Source organism: Anomaloglossus baeobatrachus, chromosome 9 (genome assembly GCF_048569485.1).
Source record: "Anomaloglossus baeobatrachus isolate aAnoBae1 chromosome 9, aAnoBae1.hap1, whole genome shotgun sequence".
Lineage (NCBI taxonomy): Eukaryota > Metazoa > Chordata > Amphibia > Anura > Aromobatidae > Anomaloglossus > Anomaloglossus baeobatrachus.
The window spans coordinates 82,823,221-82,843,401 of record NC_134361.1 but is presented as its reverse complement, the minus strand read 5'-3'; the positions used below and the strand labels follow the sequence as shown (position 1 = coordinate 82,843,401).

General features: G+C 50.9%; 1 protein-coding gene across 1 annotated transcript in view; it reads left to right on the top strand.

The window, feature by feature from the left end:
- Positions 1–20,181, top strand: part of NKAP (NFKB activating protein) — a 51,388-nt gene that overhangs the window by 11,637 nt on the left and 19,570 nt on the right. Inside the window, exons 5-6 of the mRNA XM_075322685.1 lie at positions 46–94; positions 486–601. Coding sequence (XP_075178800.1) covers positions 46–94; positions 486–601 — 165 coding nt within the window. The remainder of the gene's footprint in view (positions 1–45; positions 95–485; positions 602–20,181) is intronic.

Below are 20,181 nucleotides of genomic sequence, written 5' to 3'. Positions count from 1 at the left end.
AGGACATGTAGTTTTATATGACTTTTATTTTTTTTCTTTTTATAGATGAAGAGGAAAAAAAGAAATCCAAGAAAAAGAAGAAAAAACACAAAAAGTAAGTTAAAAGTAAATGTAATTTTCAGGATTGAAATGTGACAAACAGCAATTGAGTGAAAAAGACGACAAAATGACAATACATCACTGAATAAGAGGCCATACTTATCAATATATGGTTAACATATCAGTTCATTCAGTGGTATATGGAGTTTGGCAAAGTAGTAGTTGTGTTTTCCTTATGATTTAGGGGTTTTGTGACTGTAAGAACCCTATGCACTTTTTAAAGGGGTTCTTGATTCACCCATTATTTTACTTAGAATGGTAATATGTACATAGTTTTTGGTTTTTTTTTTGTTTTTTGTTTTTTTCCCTCTAAAAAAAAAAAAAAAAAAAAAAAAAAAAAAGAGGTTGACATGAATATATCTTTACATACATCAATATTTTTCTAGAAAGAAATCAAAGAAAAAAAGAAGCAAGAAAGCTAGAAAGGAGTCCAGCGATTCTAGTAGTGAAGAATCAGATGACGACGAGATACAGGAAGAAGATGTGTGGGTGGAGAGAACAAGTAGGTGTATTCATCACATATTGCACCCTGACATCTTACAAAGTGAGGTCGGGAGGAAAAAAAAGCACAGAATTTTGTCTATATACTGCAGCACAGTAGTTGCAATATATACAACAAGTGGTCTGATGACTGACGTTCTAATTCTTTAAGGGGAACCGGGTGAGGCAGTGGTGGCGTGGAGTCACAGGAGGCAGGAGCAGGGTCACTGCTGCAGAAAGCTGACCGCGGCAGGAGCCATGAATATTAATTTCCACGTTAAAGTTTAATGAATATTCACTGCTCCCCACACTCAGTGACACGGGCAGCACGGTGGCTCAGTGGTTAGCACTGCAGTCTTGCAGCGCTGGGGTCCTGGGCTCAATTCCCACCAAGGACATCATTTGCAAGGAGTTTGTATGTTCTCTCTGTGTTTGCGTGGGTTTCCTCCGGGTTCTCCGGTTTCCTCCCACACTCCAAAAACCTACAGTTAGGGACCTTTAGATTGTGAGCCCCAATGGGGACAGTGTTGCCAATGTATGTAAAGTGCTATGGAATTAATAGCGCTATATAAATAAATTATTATTATAGTAAATGACTAAGATTTTTACAGTCACTGGCCTCGGTGTCAAGAGATCCGCGGGACTATGGTTGTGGTGAGAAGTCAATATTAATTTCCCTTTAGTGAGGAAATGAATATTCACTGCTCTTCCTGCAGCAGCGACCCTACTCCTACCTCCTGTGACTGAGGGCGCATGGCAGCGACATTATGCGCTGACTGTCAGTTGCCGGCATCAGAAGAGGACACCACACACCTCTGGGGAGTGGAATGGAGCAAAGGTAGGTAGGATTTTTTTTTTGTGTGTGTGGCATAACGTGAGGCATATATACTAGGATGGGCCCATGATGGGGGACCTATATGCCAGGGTGGGACACAGGCTGAGGGACACATACAGTCATGGCCGAAAGTGTTTACATTCTTGAAATTGGTCTAGAAAATAATATTGCAATTACACGTTTTATTATATACATGCTTATTTCCTTTTGTGTCTATTGGAATAACACAAAAAAATATATAAAAAAGGGCAAATTGTACATAATTTCACACGACTCCAAAAATGGGCCAGATAAAATTCTTGGCACCTTCAAAATTTGGTTGCACATCTTTTGGAATAAATATCTGTAATCAATCACTTCTTACACCTCTCAACTGGAATTTTGGACCACTCTTTTCTTGCAAACTACTCTAGGTCTCCCCATATTTGAAGGCGCCTCCTCCACAAGTGTTCAATGGGATTTAGATTCAGACTCATTGCTGCCACTTCAGAACTCTTCAGCGATTTGTTTCCATCCATTTCTGGGGGCTTCTTTAAGTATATTTGGGGTCATTGTCCTGCTGAGACCCATGTCCTAGGACCCAACTTTCTGACACTGGGCACTACATTGCAACCCAAAATCCTTTGGTAATCTTCAGATTTCATGGTACCTTGCACACAGTCAAGGCACCCAGCGCCAGAGGCAGCAAAAGACCCCCAAAACATCTTTCAGCCTTCACAATATGTGACTGAATACTGTATTCTTTCTTTGTCGCTCCATTGGGAGACCCAGACAATTGGGTGTATAGCTTCTGCCTCCGGAGGCCACACAAAGTATTACACTTTAAAAAGTGTAACCCCTCCCCTCTGCCTATACACCCTCCCGTGGATCACGGGCTCCTCAGTTTTATGCTTTGTGTGGAAGGAGGCACACATCCACTCATGCATTCTCATATTAGTTATGTCGGTTGGAAGAAAAGAGGGCCCCCACGGGGCCCCCGGCATGTTCCCTTCTCACCCCACTACGTCGGCGGTGTTGTTAAGGTTGAGGTACCCATTGCGGTTAAAAAGGCCGGAGCCTCATGCCGTCTCCTTCACCATCCCTTAGCGGCTCTGGGAGAAGTGGGATCCTGAGCGGTCATCCATTTGCTGGGACCGTGCTCCCTCCGCAGCCCCTGTGGGAATCTGCCGGACCGGAGTCTATTCAACCTCAGGGACCGGGCCCTGCAACTCTAAGGTACTCTGTGTCCCCATTGGGGACTGTGCAGGAGCGCACCTTCTTCCCGGACGCTGCGGCAGCTGCTGAATTGAGAAGGCCGGCGGACTTCCGCGCCGACCGTGCCTGCTTGTCGGGCGCGGTCTCAAATTTAGTCCCCGGCTTCATCGCGGCCTAGTCGCAAAAATCCCGCCCCCGGGCCTGCCTGTCAGGGGTAAGGGCGGGACTGCCGACCTGACGTCGGATGTGAGGGCTGGAGCATCCTGCATGTTTCCTCCCCCCTCACTGATCACTGTGGGGACCCCAGATTCCCGCACTTTCCTGGCGCCGCCCACGGCTCCACTCCTCCCCCGAGAGCTCCGGCAGCCATTTTTTGGGCATTCTGCCGGTGGAGGATTCTCAGGAACAGCTCTGCAGCTCCGGGGGACCTAAGGCAGGGAATCTGGAGGACACACACACTCCACTTGTTAGCGGTCGGTAAGCCACACCGGTCACCCGGTGCTGGTCCCCCCTAGGGTGCCGGAATAGATACGTATTTATATATATATTTCTGTTCGGTCGGGCTGTATACCCTTTTTTGCCCATATACCCTCAGTGATCATTCTCCTAGGAGACAACAGCATGTCGTCCACAAGGAGCAAAGCTGTTAAGGCACAGGTTTGTTTTGCGGCCTGTACCTCTTGTGGGGCTATGTTACCTGCGGATTCCACCTACCCTCACTGTGAGCAATGCTCGACCCCTGTTTCGCTTGCTCAGCCGGAGCCTCGGTCACTAGTGGGCCCCTCGGCTCATGTAGACCCCCCTGCTTCCCCTGTCCAGGCGGCAGGGACAGAGTTCGCCTCTTTTTTTGCTGAGAAACTCTGAGTCACGTTCACAATCAATGGCTCAGTCTATGGACAAATGGTCTGCCAAGCTGCTAGAAGCTTTGCAGTCCAGACCGGTCCTTACACAGGCCCCGGCCCCTGTTGGATCGTCGCCTCCAGGCCCCTCTCGGTCCGCGCCGCAGCGCGCTCCCAGGTTGGGCCCTAGGTCCCACGCGGAGGACTCCTGCCCGGACCACAGTCCTAGACAGGCTAAGCGGGCTCGCTGGGAATCTTCCCCGACTTCTTCACGCTGCTCGGGTTCCCAGCTTGAGGACTCGCTGGAGGACGAGGCGGACGTCGCAGCTCAGGGCTCTGACCCTGACGTCGCCCTTAACCTTGATACACCTGAGGGGGACGCATTAGTGAATGATCTTATCTCGTCCATCAACCAGGTGTTGGATCTCTCTCCCCCGCCTCCTACTGTAGAGGAGTCGGCGTCTCAGCAGGAGAAACACCAGTTTCGGTTCCCCAAACGTACACGTAGTGCGTTTTTCGATCACTCTAACTTCAGAGATGCTGTCCAGAAGCCCAGAGCGGTTCCGGACAAGCGCTTTACTAAGCGCCTCACTGACACGCGTTACCCCTTCCCCTCTGAAGTCGTTAAGGGTTGGGCTCAATGTCCCAAGGTGGATCCTCCAGTCTCTAGATTGGCGGCTAGATCTGTGGTATCGGTTGCAGATGGCTCATCGCTAAAGGATGCCACTGACAGGCAGATAGAGCTCCTGGTGAAATCCATCTATGAGGCCACGGGCGCGTCTTTTGCCCCGGCCTTTGCAGCCGTGTGGGCACTCCAAGCTATCTCAGCTTGTCTGGCTGAGATTAATGCTGTCACACGTAATTCTGCTCCGCAGGTTGCATCTTTGACTTCTCAAGCGTCAGCTTTTTCTTCCTACGCCATGAACGCAGTCCTAGACTCTGCTAGCCGTACAGCTGTGGCGTCCGCTAACTCTGTGGCAGTCCACAGGGCCATGTGGCTGCGCGAATGGAAGGCAGACTCGGCCTCCAAGAGGTTCTTAACCGGTTTGCCGTTTTCTGGCGAACGCTTGTTTGGCGAACGATTGGATGAGATTATTAAGGAATCCAAGGGAAAGGACTCCTCCTTACCCCAGTCCAAACCTAAGAGACCTCAGCAACGGAAAATACAATCGAGGTTTCGGTCCTTTCGTCCCTCTGCCAAGCCCCAATCCTCTTCGTCCAGCAGGCCGGAGAAAGGCCAGAGGAACTCCTATGCGTGGCGGTCCAAGTCACGTCCCCAAAAGGCCGCAGGAGGCACTGCCTCCAAGGCGGCCTCCTCATGACTCTCGGCATCCCCTAGCTGCATCCTCGGTCGGTGGCAGGCTCTCCCGCTTTGGCGACGCCTGGTGGCCACATGTTCAAGACCGATGGGTGAGAGACATTCTGTCTCACGGTTACAGGATAGAGTTCAGCTCTCGTCCTGCGGCTCGTTTCTTCAGAACCTCTCCGCCCCCTGCTCAGTTCATGGCGTTGCCTTTCGGCCTGGCGACAGCCCCACGGGTTTTCACCAAAGTCATGGCATCCGTCGTGGCGGTCCTACACTCTCAGGGCCACTCGGTGATTCCCTACTTAGACGATCTCCTAGTCAGGGCCCCTTCTCGGGTGGCGTGTCAACAAAGCCTTACCGTCGCTCTGGCGACTCTCCAGCAGTTCGGGTGGATCATCAACTTCCCGAAATCCAAGTTGACACCGACCCAATCACTGACTTACCTCGGGATGGAGTTTCATACACAGCCAGCGGTAGTCAAGCTACCGCGGGACAAACCGCTTTCTCTGCAGGCAGTGGTGCAATCTCTTCTTCGGGGTCAGTCACACCCCTTGAGGCGCCTCATGCACTTCCTGGGGAAGATGGTGGCAGCGATGGAGGCAGTGCCGTTCGCAATTCCATCTACGGCCACTCCAATGGGACATTCTCCGCAAATGGGACAGGAGGTCGGCTTCCCTCGACAGGAACGTCTCTTTCCCTTGCAACCAAGACGTCACTTCAGTGGTGGCTCCTTCCCAATTCTCTATCGCAGGGAAAATCCTTCCTACCCCCAACCTGGGCTGTGGTCACCACGGACGCGAGCCTGTCAGGGTGGGGAGCGGTTTTTCTCCACCACAGGGCTCAGGGAACCTGGACTCCGATAGTCTTCCCTTCAGATCAATGTTCTGGAGATAAGGGCAGTGTATCTAGCCCTATTGGCTTTCCATCGGTGGCTGGAGGGCAGGCAGATCCGTATCCAGTCGGACAACGCCACTGCCGTCGCATACATCAACCACCAAGGCGGCACTCGCAGTCGTCAAGCCTTCCAGGAAGTCCGGCGGATTCTGCAGTGGGTGGAAGCCACAGCCTCCACCATCTCCGCAGTTCACATCCCGGGCGTAGAAAACTGGGAAGCAGATTTTCTCAGTCGTCAGGGCATGGATGCGGGGGAATGGTCTCTGCACCCAGAAGTGTTTCGAGAGATCTGTCGCCGCTGGGGAACGCCGGACGTTGATCTCATGGCGTCACGGCACAACAACAAAGTCCCGGCATTCATGGCACAGTCTCAGGATCACAGAGCTCTGGCGGCGGACGCGTTAGTTCAGGATTGGTCGCAGTTTCGACTGCCTTATGTGTTTCCTCCTCTGGCGATGCTGCCCAGAGTGTTACGCAAGATCAGGTCCGACTGCCGTCGCGCCATTCTCGTCGCTCCGGACTGGCCGAGGCAGTCGTGGTACCCGGATCTGTGGCATCTCACGGTGGGTCAACCGTGGGCGCTTCCAGACCGCCCAGACTTGCTGTCACAAGGGCCATTTTTCCATCTGAATTCTGTGGCCCTCAACCTGACTGTGTGGCCATTGAGTCCTGGCTTCTAGCGTCTTCAGGGTTATCTCAGGATGTCATTGCCACCATGAGACAGGCCAGGAAGCCAACGTCCGCCAAGATCTATTACAGATCTTGGCAAATCTTCTTATCCTGGTGCTCTGATAACTGTTTTCCCCCATGGCCGTTTGCCTTACCCACTTTTCTTTCATTCCTTCAATCCGGAATGGACAAGGGTTTGTCACTCGGCTCTCTCAAGGGCCAAGTATCGGCGCTCTCCGTATTTTTTCAAAAGCGCCTAGCCAGGCTTCCGCAGGTCCGCACGTTCCTGCAGGGAGTTTGCCACATAGTCCCACCTTACAAGCGTCCGCTGGAACCCTGGGATCTTAACAGGGTGCTAACGGCTCTTCAGAAACCACCTTTCGAGCCGCTGCGGGATGTCTCTTTATCACGTCTTTCGCAAAAGGTGGCCTTTCTAGTGGCAGTTACATCACTCCGGAGAGTGTATGAGCTTGCAGCGCTGTCATGCAAAGCCCCCTTCCTGGTGTTTCACCAGGATAAGGTGGTTCTGCGTCCGGTCCCGGAATTTCTCCCTAAGGTGATATCTCCTTTTCATCTCAATCAGGATATTTCCTTGCCTTCATTTTGCCCTAATCCAATTCACCAATGTGAAAAGGATTTGCACTCTTTGGATCTGGTGAGAGCACTCCGGCTCTACGTGTCTCGCACGGCGCCCCTGCGTCGTTCAGATGCGCTCTTTGTCCTTGTCGCTGGCAGCGGAAGGGTTCGCAGGTTTCCAAGTCAACCTTGGCTCGGTGGATCAAGGAACCGATTCTCGAAGCCTACCGTTCTTCTGGGCTTCCGCTTCCTACAGGGCTGAAAGCCCATTCTACCAGAGCGGTGGGTGCGTCCTGGGCATTGCGGCACCGGGCTACGGCTCAGCAGGTGTGTCAGGCAGCTACGTGGTCTAGTCTGCACACTTTCACGAAACACTATCAAGTGCATACCTATGCTTCGGCAGACGCCAGTCTAGGTAGGCGAGTCCTTCAGGCGGCGGTTGCCCACCTGTAAGAGGGGGCCGTTTTTGGCTCTTTTTATTGAGGTATTCTTTTACCCACCCAGGGACTGCTCTTGGACGTCCCAATTGTCTGGGTCTCCCAATGGAGCGACAAAGAAGGGAATTTTGTTACTTACCGTAAATTCCTTTTCTTCTAGCTCCTATTGGGAGACCCAGCACCCGCCCCTGTGCCCTTTGGGCTGGTTGTTCTTTTGTGTACACATGTTGTTCATGTTGAATTGTTCTTTTGGTTCATGGTCTTCAGTTCTCCGAACATCCTTCGGATTGAATTTACCCTAGACCAATTTATAAGTTTTCTCCTTCCTGCTTTTGCACCAAAACTGATGGGCCCGTGATCCACGGGAGGGTGTATAGGCAGAGGGGAGGGGTTACACTTTTTAAAGTATAATACTTTGTGTGGCCTCCGGAGGCAGAAGCTATACACCCAATTGTCTGGGTCTCCCAATAGGAGCTAGAAGAAAAGGAATTTACGGTAAGTAAACAAAATTCCCTTCTTTCTTTAAAGAGGGGAGCCAGCACTGCTAATGAATGGCATGCAACAATGAAAAAATAAAGTGTAAAATTCACATTCATTCCTACTGTAACAATTCAATGAGATTTTCTTTGTCGCTCCATTGGGAGACCCAGACAATTGACAATTGGGTGTATAGCTTCTGCCTCCGGAGGCCACACAAAGTATTACACTTAAAAGTGTAATGCCCCTCCCCTTCTGCCTATACACCCCCCCCCGTGCATCACGGGCTCCTCAGTTTTTATGCTTTGTGCGAAGGAGGCACACATGCACGCATAGCTCACAATTTAGTCAGCAGCAGCTGCTGACTATGTCGGATGGAAGAAAAGAGGGCCCATATAGGGCCCCCAGCATGCTCCCTTCTCACCCCACTCTGGTCGGCGGTGCTGTTAAGGTTGAGGTACCCATTGCGGGTACACAGGCAGGAGCCACATGCTGTTTTCCTTCCCCATCCCTTAATGGGCTCTGGGCGAAGTGGGATCCTATTCGGTCTCCAGGCACTGAGGCCGTGCTCCCTCCGCAGCCCCTGGGGAATCTGCTGGACAGGAGCCGAGTATCGTCAGGGACAAGGCCCTGCTACTGTAAGGTACTCTGTGTCCCCCTGGGGGACCGCGCATGGAGCGCTTGTGCCATTTACACTGCAGCACTGCTGGGTGTATTAGTGCGACGGGGACGACCGCGCAAGGCCGCGCTGTGAGGTACTCTGTGTCCCCGTGGGGACCGCGCATGAAGCGCTGGTACCATATACACTTCAGCACGGCTGGGTGTGTTAGTGCGCCGGGGACTACCGCGCCGGCCGCGCTTATACGCCGGCCGCGCTTATAACTTTAGTCCCCGGCTTTTGCGGCCTAGTAGCGCAGATTCCCGCCCCCAGGCCTGTCAGTCAGGGGAAGGGCGGGACGCTCCACAGAACGTCAGCGCTGAGGGCTGGAGCATACTCTGTATCCTCCTCCCCCCTCATTCAGCTCAGTGGGACTCCAGCTTCCCGCACTTTCTAGGGCACGCCCACGGCCCCCTCCTCCCCACAGAACGCCGGCAGCCATTCCTGTCAGCTCTTCTGACGCTGGAGAGGAGAGAAAGCTCTGGGAGACCCAGGCAGGGAAGCTGGTGATCACACAACCGCTTTGAGCGGTCGGTAAGCAGCACCTGAGGTGCTGGCCCCACTGAGTGCCGGAGTGTTCATATAGATATATATATATACTTATATGCTATACATCTACACTGTACGGTCGCACTGTTGATTTTTGGCTATATACCCTCCTGGATTGTACTCAGAGGAGACAACAGCATGTCGTTCGCAAATAGCAAGGGTGCCAAGGCACAGGCTTACTTTGCAACCTGTACCTCATGTGCGGCTATACTACCGGCAGGTTCCACTGACCCTCATTGTGTGCAATGCTCGGCCCCTGTGGCACTTACTCAGCCGGAGCCTCTGCTACTGGTGGCCCAGGTGGAACCACCTGCTTCCACTGTCCAGGTGACAGGGACGGAGTTTGCAGTATTTGCTGACAAACTGTCTGAGACTATGGATAAATGGTCTGCTAGGATACTAGAAGCCTTACAGTCCAGACCGGTAACTCAGGCCCAGGGCACTGTTCAATCATTGACCCCAGGTCCCCCGCATTTGGACCTGCAAAGTGCTCCTGGGGTGAACCATGGGTCCCAGGGTGAGGTCTCTGACGTGGACCGCAGTCCCAGGCCACCTAAGCGGGGGCGCTGGGAATTTCCCTCGACTTCTTCACATTGTTCAGGGTCTCAGCAGGAGGACTCTCTGGATGATGATGCGGAGGTAGCAGATCAGGATTCTGACCCTGAGACCGCGCTCAACCTGGATACACCTGATGGTGACGCCATAGTGAATGACCTTATAGCAACCATCAATCAGGTGTTGGATATTTCTCCACCAGCTCCTACAATTGAGGAGTCAGCTTCTCAGCAGGAGAAATTCCGTTTCAGGTCTCCCAAGCGTCCATTGAGTATGTTTCTGGATCACTCTGACTTCAGAGAGGCAGTCCAGAAACACAGAGCTTGTCCAGATAAGCGTTTTTCCAAGCGCCTTAAGGATACACGTTATCCCTTCCCCCTGACGTTGTCAAGGGCTGGGCGCAGTGTCCTAAGGTGGATCCTCCTGTCTCCAGACTGGCGGCTAGATCCATAGTTGCAGTGGAAGATGGGGCTTCACTCAAGGATGCCACTGACAGACAGATGGAGCTCTGGTTGAAATCCATCTATGAAGCTATCGGCGCGTCCTTTGCTCCAGCATTCGCAGCCGTATGGGCACTCCAAGCTATCTCAGCTTGTCATGCGCAGATTAATGCAGTCACACGTACATCTGCTCCGCAAGTGGTGTCCTTAACCTCTCAGGCGTCGGCGTTTGCGTCCTACGCCATTAATGCTGTCCTGGACTCTACGAGCCGTACGGCGGTAGCATCCGCCAATTCGGTGGCAGTCCGCAGGGCCATGTGGTTACGTGAATGGAAGGCAGACTCCGCTTCCAAAAAGTTCTTAACCGGTTTGCCATTTTCTGGCGACCGCCTGTTTGGTGAACGATTGGACGAAATCATTAAACAATCCAAGGGAAAGGACTCATCCTTACCCCAGTCCAAACCAAACAGACCTCAACCACGGAAGGCACAATCGAGGTTTCGGTCCTTTCGGCCCACGGGAAGGTCTCAGTTCTCCTCGTCCAAAAGGCCTCAAAAGGATGAGAGGAATTCCGATTCATGGTGGTCTAAGTCACGTCCTAAAAAGACCGCCGGAGGAACCGCTCCCAAGGCGGCCTCCTCATGACTTTCGGCCTCCTCACACCGCATCCTCGGTCGGTGGCAGGCTTTCCCGCTTTTGCGACACCTGGCTGCCACAGGTCAAAGACCGTTGGGTGAGAGACATTTTGTCTCACGGTTACAGGATAGAGTTCAGCTCTCGTCCTCCGACTCGATTTTTCAGAACATTTCCGCCCCCCGAGAGAGCCGATGCTCTTCTTCAGGCGGTGTGCACTCTGAAGGCGGAAGGAGTGGTGATCCCTGTTCCTCTTCAGCAACAGGGTCACGGTTTTTACTCCAACCTGTTTGTGGTACCGAAAAAGGACGGATCCTTCCGGCCTGTTCTGGACCTAAAACTGCTCAACAAACACGTAAAAACCAGGCGGTTCCGGATGGAATCCCTCCGCTCCGTCATCGCCTCAATGTCCCAAGGAGACTTTCTGGCATCAATCGACATCAAAGATGCTTATCTCCACGTACCGATTGCACCAGAGCATCAGCGCTTCCTGCGTTTCGCCATAGGGGACGAACACCTTCAGTTCGTGGCACTGCCTTTCGGCCTGGCGACAGCACCACGGGTCTTCACCAAGGTCATGGCAGCAGTGGTGGCAGTCCTTCACTCTCAGGGACACTCGGTGATCCCTTACTTAGACGATCTGCTGGTCAAGGCACCCTCTCAAGTGGCATGCCAACGCAGCCTGGACATCGCTCTGGAGACTCTCCAGAGTTTCGGGTGGATCATCAATTTTTCAAAGTCAAATCTGACACCGGCCCAATCACTGACATATCTTGGCATGGAGTTTCATACTCTCTCAGCGATAGTGAAGCTTCCACTGGACAAGCAGCGTTCACTACAAACAGGGGTGCAATCTCTCCTTCAAGGCCAGTCACACCCCCTGAGGCGCCTCATGCACTTCCTAGGGAAGATGGTAGCAGCAATGGAGGCAGTTCCTTTTGCGCAGTTTCACCTGCGTCCACTTCAATGGGACATTCTCCGCAAATGGGACAGGAAGTCGACGTCCCTCGACAGGAACGTCTCCCTTTCACGGGCAGCCAAGGCTTCCCTTCAGTGGTGGCTTCTCCCCACTTCTCTGTCGAAGGGGAAATCCTTCCTTCCCCCATCATGGGCTGTGGTCACGACGGACGCGAGCCTGTCAGGGTGGGGAGCGGTCTTTCTCCACCACAGGGCTCAGGGGACCTGGACTCCGACAGAGTCCTCTCTTCAGATCAATGTTCTGGAGATAAGGGCAGTGTATCTTGCCCTAAAGGCGTTCCAGCCGTGGCTGGAAGGCAAGCAGATCCGAATTCAGTCGGACAACTCCACAGCGGTGGCATACATCAACCCCCAAGGGGGAACACGCAGTCGGCAAGCCTTCCAGGAAGTCCGGCAGATTCTGATGTGGGTGGAAGCCACGGCCTCCACCATATCCGCAGTTCACATCCCGGGCGTAGAAAACTGGGAAGCAGACTTTCTCAGTCGCCAGGGCATGGACGCAGGGGAATGGTCCCTTCACCCGGACGTGTTTCAGGAGATCTGTTGCCGCTGGGGGATGCCGGACGTCGACCTAATGGCGTCCCAGCACAACAACATGGTCCCAACATTCATGTCTCTAGATCACAGAGCTTTGGCGGCAGACGCCTTAGTTCAGGATTGGTCGCAGTTTCAACTTCCTTATGTGTTTCCTCCTCTGGCACTGTTGCCCAGAGTGTTACGCAAGATCAGGTCCGACTGCCGCCGCGCCATCCTCGTCGCGCCAGACTGGCCGAGGAGGTCGTGGTACCCGGATCTGTGGCATCTCACGGTGGGCCAACCGTGGGCACTACCAGACCGACCAGACTTGCTGTCTCAAGGGCCGTTTTTCCATCTGAATTCTGCGGCCCTCAACCTGACTGTGTGGCCATTGAGTCCTGGATCCTAGCGTCTTCAGGATTATCTCAAGAGGTCATTGCCACTATGAGACAGGCTAGGAAACCAACGTCCGCCAAGATCTACCACAGGACGTGGAGGATATTCCTATCTTGGTGCTCTGATCAGGGTGTTTCTCCCTGGCCATTTGCCCTGCCCACTTTTCTTTCCTTCCTTCAATCCGGATTGGAAAAAGGGTTGTCGCTCGGCTCTCTTAAGGGACAAGTCTCAGCGCTCTCTGTGTTTTTTCAGAAGCGCCTAGCCAGACTTCCACAGGTACGCACGTTCCTGCAGGGGGTTTGTCACATAGTCCCTCCTTACAAGCGGCCGTTAGAACCCTGGGATCTGAACAGGGTGCTGATGGCTCTTCAGAAGCCACCTTTCGAGCCAATGAGGGATATTTCTCTCTCACGCCTTTCGCAGAAAGTGACCTTCCTAGTGGCAGTCACTTCACTTCGGAGAGTGTCTGAGCTAGCAGCGCTGTCATGCAAAGCCCCTTTCCTGGTGTTTCACCAGGACAAGGTGGTTCTGCGTCCGGTACCGGAATTTCTCCCTAAGGTGGTATCCCCCTTTCATCTCAATCAGGATATCTCCTTACCCTCTTTTTGTCCTCATCCAGTTCATCAGTGTGAAAAGGATTTGCACTCGTTAGATCTGGTGAGAGCACTCAGACTCTACATTTCTCGTACGGCGCCCCTGCGCCGCTCGGATGCACTCTTTGTCCTTGTCGCTGGCCAGCGTAAAGGGTCACAGGCTTCCAAATCAACCCTGGCTCGGTGGATCAAGGAACCTATTCTTGAAGCTTACCGATCTTCTGGGCTTCCGGTTCCCTCAGGGCTGAAAGCCCATTCTACCAGAGCCGTGGGTGCGTCCTGGGCTTTGCGGCACCAGGCTACGGCTCAGCAGGTGTGTCAGGCGGCTACCTGGTCGAGCCTGCACACTTTCACGAAACACTATCAGGTGCATACCTATGCTTCGGCGGATGCCAGCCTAGGTAGGCAAGTCCTTCAGGCGGCGGTTGCCCACCTGTAGGAACGGGCCGTTTTACGGCTGTATTACGAGGTATTATTTTACCCACCCAGGGACTGCTTTTGGACATCCCAATTGTCTGGGTCTCCCAATGGAGCGACAAAGAAGGGAATTTTGTTTACTTACCGTAAATTCCTTTTCTTCTAGCTCCAATTGGGAGACCCAGCACCCGCCCCTGTTCTCTTCGGGCTGTTGTTTTTTGTGTACACATGTTGTTCATGTTGAATGGTTTCAGTTCTCCGAAAATTCCTTCGGATTGAATTTACTTTAAACCAATTTATAACTTTTCCTCCTTCTTGCTTTTGCACCAAAACTGAGGAGCCCGTGATGCACGGGGGGTGTATAGGCAGAAGGGGAGGGGTTACACTTTTTAAAGTGTAATACTTTGTGTGGCCTCCGGAGGCAGAAGCTATACACCCAATTGTCAATTGTCTGGGTCTCCCAATTGGAGCTAGAAGAAAAGGAATTTACGGTAAGTAAACAAAATTCCCTTCTTTTGCAAATTATTGATCAGTGATTTGAGCCCCCCTTCCCCGTCACGGCAAATCTCTATAGGGGGGTCCCTACACTATGTTATAAATTAATATCGTACCATAAGGTCTCATATAATGATTTGAACAGGACCATATAAGAACACCACTTACCGGGGGAATGTCAGAACCACTCCCATGCTGCAAGGACTGACAACTGCGAATAAAGGCAGCCCAGGTGCCAGTGTGTGTGGTAGAACCACACACACCAGCACAATGTCAGAACTGGCCCTCACAGTGCCAGACCAGCAAGCATGGATGAAGGGCGGAACAGCCTCAGGCAGGTGGTGCTTAAATGCCATTCATGAGCAGTGCTGGCTCCCCTCTTCTTTGCGTTTACTGGTCGGTGGTTGACCGCCACCTTGCCGTGCACGCCCAGTGTGGTTTGCAAATTCCTTCTGTTGCCATCAAAATTCATGTTGGTGCCTGTTCACACACAGCCACCGCCCCCTGGCCCATAGGCATCATTATTTAAGCGCCACCTGCCTGAGGCTGTTCCGCCCTTCATCCATGTTTGCTGGTCTGGCACTGTGAGGGCCAGTTCTGACATTGTGCTGGTGTGTGTGGTTCTACCACACACACTGGCACCTGGGCTGCCATTATTCGCAGTTGTCAGTCCTTGCAGCATGGGAGCGGTTCTGACATTCCCCCGGTAAGTGGTGTTCTTATATGGTCCTGTTCAAATCATTATATGAGACCTTATGGTACGATATTAATTTATAACATAGTGTAGGGACCCCCCTATAGAGATTTGCCGTGACTGGGCAGGGGGGCTCAAATCATTGATCAATAATTTGCAAAAAATCTCATTGAATTGTTACAGTAGGAATGAATTTGTGAATTTTACACTTTTTATTTTTTCATTGTTGCATGCCACTCATGAGCAGTGCTGGCTCCCCTCTTCTTTGTATTCTTTTCTTTGTAGGCCTTATTCCATTTTCAGGAAACAATAGAGCTTTTTGATAAAGCACATAATTCTATCTTAGTCCCATCTTTCCACAAGACTCTTTCCCGGAAGGATTGTGGCTTACTCGTGTGCATTTTGGCAAAGTTCAGTCTAGCTTTTTATGTTTCTGTTTCAGCAGTGTTTTTAATATAAAATTTAAAAAGACAATCACATAAATACGGTAAAGGGGATACAAAACAAACACTTAAGATGGATGATCCCCACAAGTATAAAGAGGGGAACAGGTTTACACATGGCAACTACCGGCTCCACTTACTGTGTCCAGATTGACCTCTATATAGGGGATATATTTACACAGGGGGAGTGCATATAAACAGAACCACACTAATTACAGTAAAATAAGATTTTGGTTACTCATCGTAAAATCTATTTCTTTGTCGCTCCGTTGGGAGACCCAGACAATTGGGTGTATAGCTTCTGCCTCCGGAGGCCACACAAAGTATTACACTTTAAAAAGTGTAACCCCTCCCCTCTGCCTATACACCCTCCCGTGCATGACGGGCCCATCAGTTTTATGCTTTGTGTTGAAGGAGGCACACATTCACGCAAGCTCCACATTTTAGTCAGCAGCAGCTGCTGATTGTATCGGATGGAAGAAAAGAGGGCCCCCACGGGGCCCCCGGCATGCTCCCTTCTCACCCCACTAAGTCGGCGGTGCTGTCAAGGTTGAGGTACCCATTGCGGGTACAAAGGCTGGAGCCACATGCCGTTTTCCTTCCCCATCCCTTAGAGGCTCTGGGAGAAGTGGGATCCTAACCGGTCACCTTTCACTAGGACCGGGCTCCCTCCGCAGCCCCTGGGGGAATCTGACGGACAGGAGACTGGGTATCATCAGGGACAGGCCCTGCATCTAAAAGGTACTCTGTGTCCCCTTGGGGACGGCGCATGGAGCGCCTGTGTTACAGACGCTGCAGCGGCTGCTGTTTTTTCTGTGACGACCGGGACTACCGCGCCGACCGCGCCTGTTCGTCGGCCGCGTTATTAAATTTAGTCCCCGGCTTCTGCGGCCTAGTACCATAACTCCCGCCCCCGGGCCTGCCAGTCAGGGGTAAGGGCGGGACGGTCGACTGGACGTCGGCAGTGAGGGCTGGAGCATACTTAGGTGTTCTCCTCCCCCCTCACTGAGCACTGTGGGGCACCAGATTCCCGCACTTTATTAGTCACCGCCCACGGCTCCCTCCTCCCCTGAGAACTCTGGCAGCCATTGTTACAATCACTTCTGCAGGTGGAGGATTTCAGAACGAGCTCCACAGCTCTGGGAGGCCCAGGCGGGGAATCTGGTGGACACACAACCGCTTTGGGCGGTCGGTAAGCCACACCGGTTACCAGGTGCTGGCCCCCCTAGGGTGCCGAAGTGTGTGTGTGTGTGTGTGTGTGTGTGTGTGTGTATGTATGTATGTATGTATGTATGTATGTATGTATGTATGTATGTATGTATGTATGTATATACATACATACGTATATATATACATACACACATATATATATATATATATATATATATATATATATATATATATATATATATATATATATATATATATATATATATATATATATATATATATATATATAATATATTTATTTCTTTATCGTTCCTATGGGAGACCCAGACCATGGTGTATAGCTACTGCCTCCGGAGGACACACAAAGTTACTACACTCAAAACGTGTAGCTCCTCCCTCCTAGCATATACACCCCCTGCTAGCCAGTTTCAAGCTTTGTGTCAGGAGGATCACACACACACATGCATCCTTTTTTCATTTTTCATTTTTTCTAAAGATTTGGAAGAAAAGCGGGTCCACTGGACCCCCGGCATGTCCCTTCACACTCCCCTGGCGGCAGTGCTGTTAAGGTTGACTTCAGACAAGAAATCTGTGGAGAGAAAAGCGCATATAGGGTCTTACCCCAGTATATAAGGGGTGGGAGGAGGGTGAAACTACTCACCAGATGTCGTTGTGAGTCACAACAACTGTATTCGCATGTAGAAACTGATCCAAGGCTGCAGCCACCCAATTGGCAGATAACAGAGAGCAAAAGAGAAGGGTGTTTGATACTGCGCCAAAGGATCACAGGAACAGATGTTTAGATTAATGCATCTTTATTTCATCCAGGTCTACGCGTTTCCGGAGCCACTGCCCCCTTCCTCAGGACCGTCAGGAAAGACAAAACATCAAATCTGTCCTGGTGGACACCAGCATGCAGATAAATAGACAAGATAACATCATGACACCACCCCTTCTTAAAAAAAAAAAAGGGCGGGAGGAAACAGTAAAACAAAAAAAAACCAAAAAAAATTGTCCATGCTGATGTACTAAATGTATCTTTACAAATAAAATTAAACCATGACTGGTATCACATAATCGCAAATGTCAGTCAGGATACACATATTGGGTCAAGAAAAATAATAAATTATGAAAAACCAAAAAACCTGTGTTTGTTCAGTGAAATGTACAAAAATATATATGAATTTATATATTCCATAGTGTATATATGTCAACATGTGTGTTTTATACATATGAATCTGCAATCAACAGAAGAGAGTCAAGAACCCACTCCTGTCGGGCGTTCAAATGATCACCATACATAAGAGAGTGGAGGCATAAACCAGTGCAGCCACCCCTGTGTGACACATTAAACAGGAAACGAAAAGACAAAATCACTTAAATAGTGACAGTGAAGGATCAAGTGAAAGACAAGGATAACATAGAATTTAGAAATGAAAAAAACCTCCAGATGGGCTCCAGACTATGAGAATCTACAGGCAGTTCACCAAAGTTCATAAACGTGGGAAAATGAGTGACTGCGCCTGCGTGCAAGCTCTTGATACAGGACTTGCACGCAGGCGCAGTCACTCATTTTCCCACGTTTATGAACTTTGGTGAACTGCCTGTAGATTCTCATAGTCTGGAGCCCATCTGGAGGTTTTTTTCATTTCTAAATTCTATGTTATCCTTGTCTTTCACTTGATCCTTCACTGTCACTATTTAAGTGATTTTGTCTTTTCGTTTCCTGTTTAATGTGTCACACAGGGGTGGCTGCACTGGTTTATGCCTCCACTCTCTTATGTATGGTGATCATTTGAACGCCCGACAGGAGTGGGTTCTTGACTCTCTTCTGTTGATTGCAGATTCATATGTATAAAACACACATGTTGACATATATACACTATGGAATATATAAATTCATATATATTTTTGTACATTTCACTGAACAAACACAGGTTTTTTGGTTTTTCATAATTTATTATTTTTCTTGACCCAATATGTGTATCCTGACTGACATTTGCGATTATGTGATACCAGTCATGGTTTAATTTTATTTGTAAAGATACATTTAGTACATCAGCATGGACAATTTTTTTTGTTTTTTTTTTTGTTTTACTGTTTCCTCCCGCCCTTTTTTTTTTAAGAAGGGGTGGTGTCATGATGTTATCTTGTCTATTTATCTGCATGCTGGTGTCCACCAGGACAGATTTGATGTTTTGTCTTTCCTGACGGTCCTGAGGAAGGGGGCAGTGGCTCCGGAAACGCGTAGACCTGGATGAAATAAAGATGCATTAATCTAAACATCTGTTCCTGTGATCCTTTGGCGCAGTATCAAACACCCTTCTCTTTTGCTCTCTGTAAGGTTGACTTCAGGGCAGAAATCCCTTCATGCCGCGCTCCTTCACCATCCCTTATGGGCTCTGGCTTGAAGTTAGAGCCAACACGGTTCTCACTGCCTTGCAGGAGACCGGCCTCCATCCGCAGCCCTTTGGCAGGACCCTGCTGGACGGAGCACTGGACCCCCACCCCACCAGGGATTGGACCCTGCGTCTCAAAGCTAAGTATAGAGACGTTGTTCAAGGGTCCTTCTACAAGGTGGATTTATTGAGGGGACAGTGATTTATGTTGATATTGCTGCTTTTTACAGTTTTTCCGGCCGGTTTCTCAGTTTTTACTGAGTACCGCGCCGATGATGCCTGATTTTCGGCCGCATGTATAACTCTAGGCCCCGGCTTCAGCCGCGGCCTAGTTTCGTTTTGTTCCCCTGCATGTTACTCATGCAAGGGGACACTGCAGCGCCGCCCGCCGGCCGCTCTGCACAGGGGACGACACTCCGTTTTAGGAGATGATTCCCTCCCCTGTACATGCCTTAGCCCTCCGATTCCCACTCCTAGGTTAACCCCCGCCCCCCCCCCTCTCACTCTGGCGCCATTTTCTCAGCGTTCTTAGTACGCTGATCGGCGCTGGCTGCTCTGCAGCAGAGGGAGTGGATATATGGCTGGGGGTCCAGGCTTGGAACCTGAGGGGGCACTCACAATAGCGGCCTGATAAGTCACAACCTCTGGCTGTGCACTTTTATACACTATCAGAGCATTCTGAAGGAGCTAATTCTTTATTATAGAACCTCCTCCTCAGCAGCATGTCTCACACTAGGAGCAAAGCTCCAAGGCTGTATACTACATGTTCTGCATGTAAACTCATATTGCCTGAACCGGCACGGACCCACACTGTAATGGTCCTTATGTGGTGCCTCTGCCTGGAGTCTCCCCAGGCTGACCCCTGTCTTGGGTATTCTAGACATTCTAGACATAGCCCCCCACCTCTGCAGCATGTCTCACAGAGCGAGGCTGCAGGCTGTTTTTAGTATCCACTGCTGGTAGTCTCGTACGGCTGTACCGAGCTCATAACCACTGTGGCCCCTCAGCTTGGAGGCTCATTCAGGGTCCCTCCAGCTGCTCCGGTCGATGGCTGACCCCTGGGGGAATCTTTTTTCCAGGGGTCGGCCTGTTCCGGCATCTGCTGAGCATGCAGCCCCCTTCTCAGGGCGTTTTCTGCTCGCTCAGCAAAGCTCTCAGACCCCGTCCTCCTGACAGGGAGACGCAGGGTCCCCTGTCCTCCCCGTCCCGCAGCTCCGATTACGAGCTGACTCATTGGACGAGGAGGATGTCACGGACGCTACTTTAGGTACTTTGATCCGTCCGTAGGTGACGCGGATGCGACTGATTGGATTGCGTCCATTATACTTGTATTGGACCTCCATCCGCCTGTATCAGGGGAGTATTCCCCGCTGGCAGTAAGGCATCAGTATACCTTTAACAAGACGAGGAGTGTGTTCCTTAACCACTCCAGTTTTCAG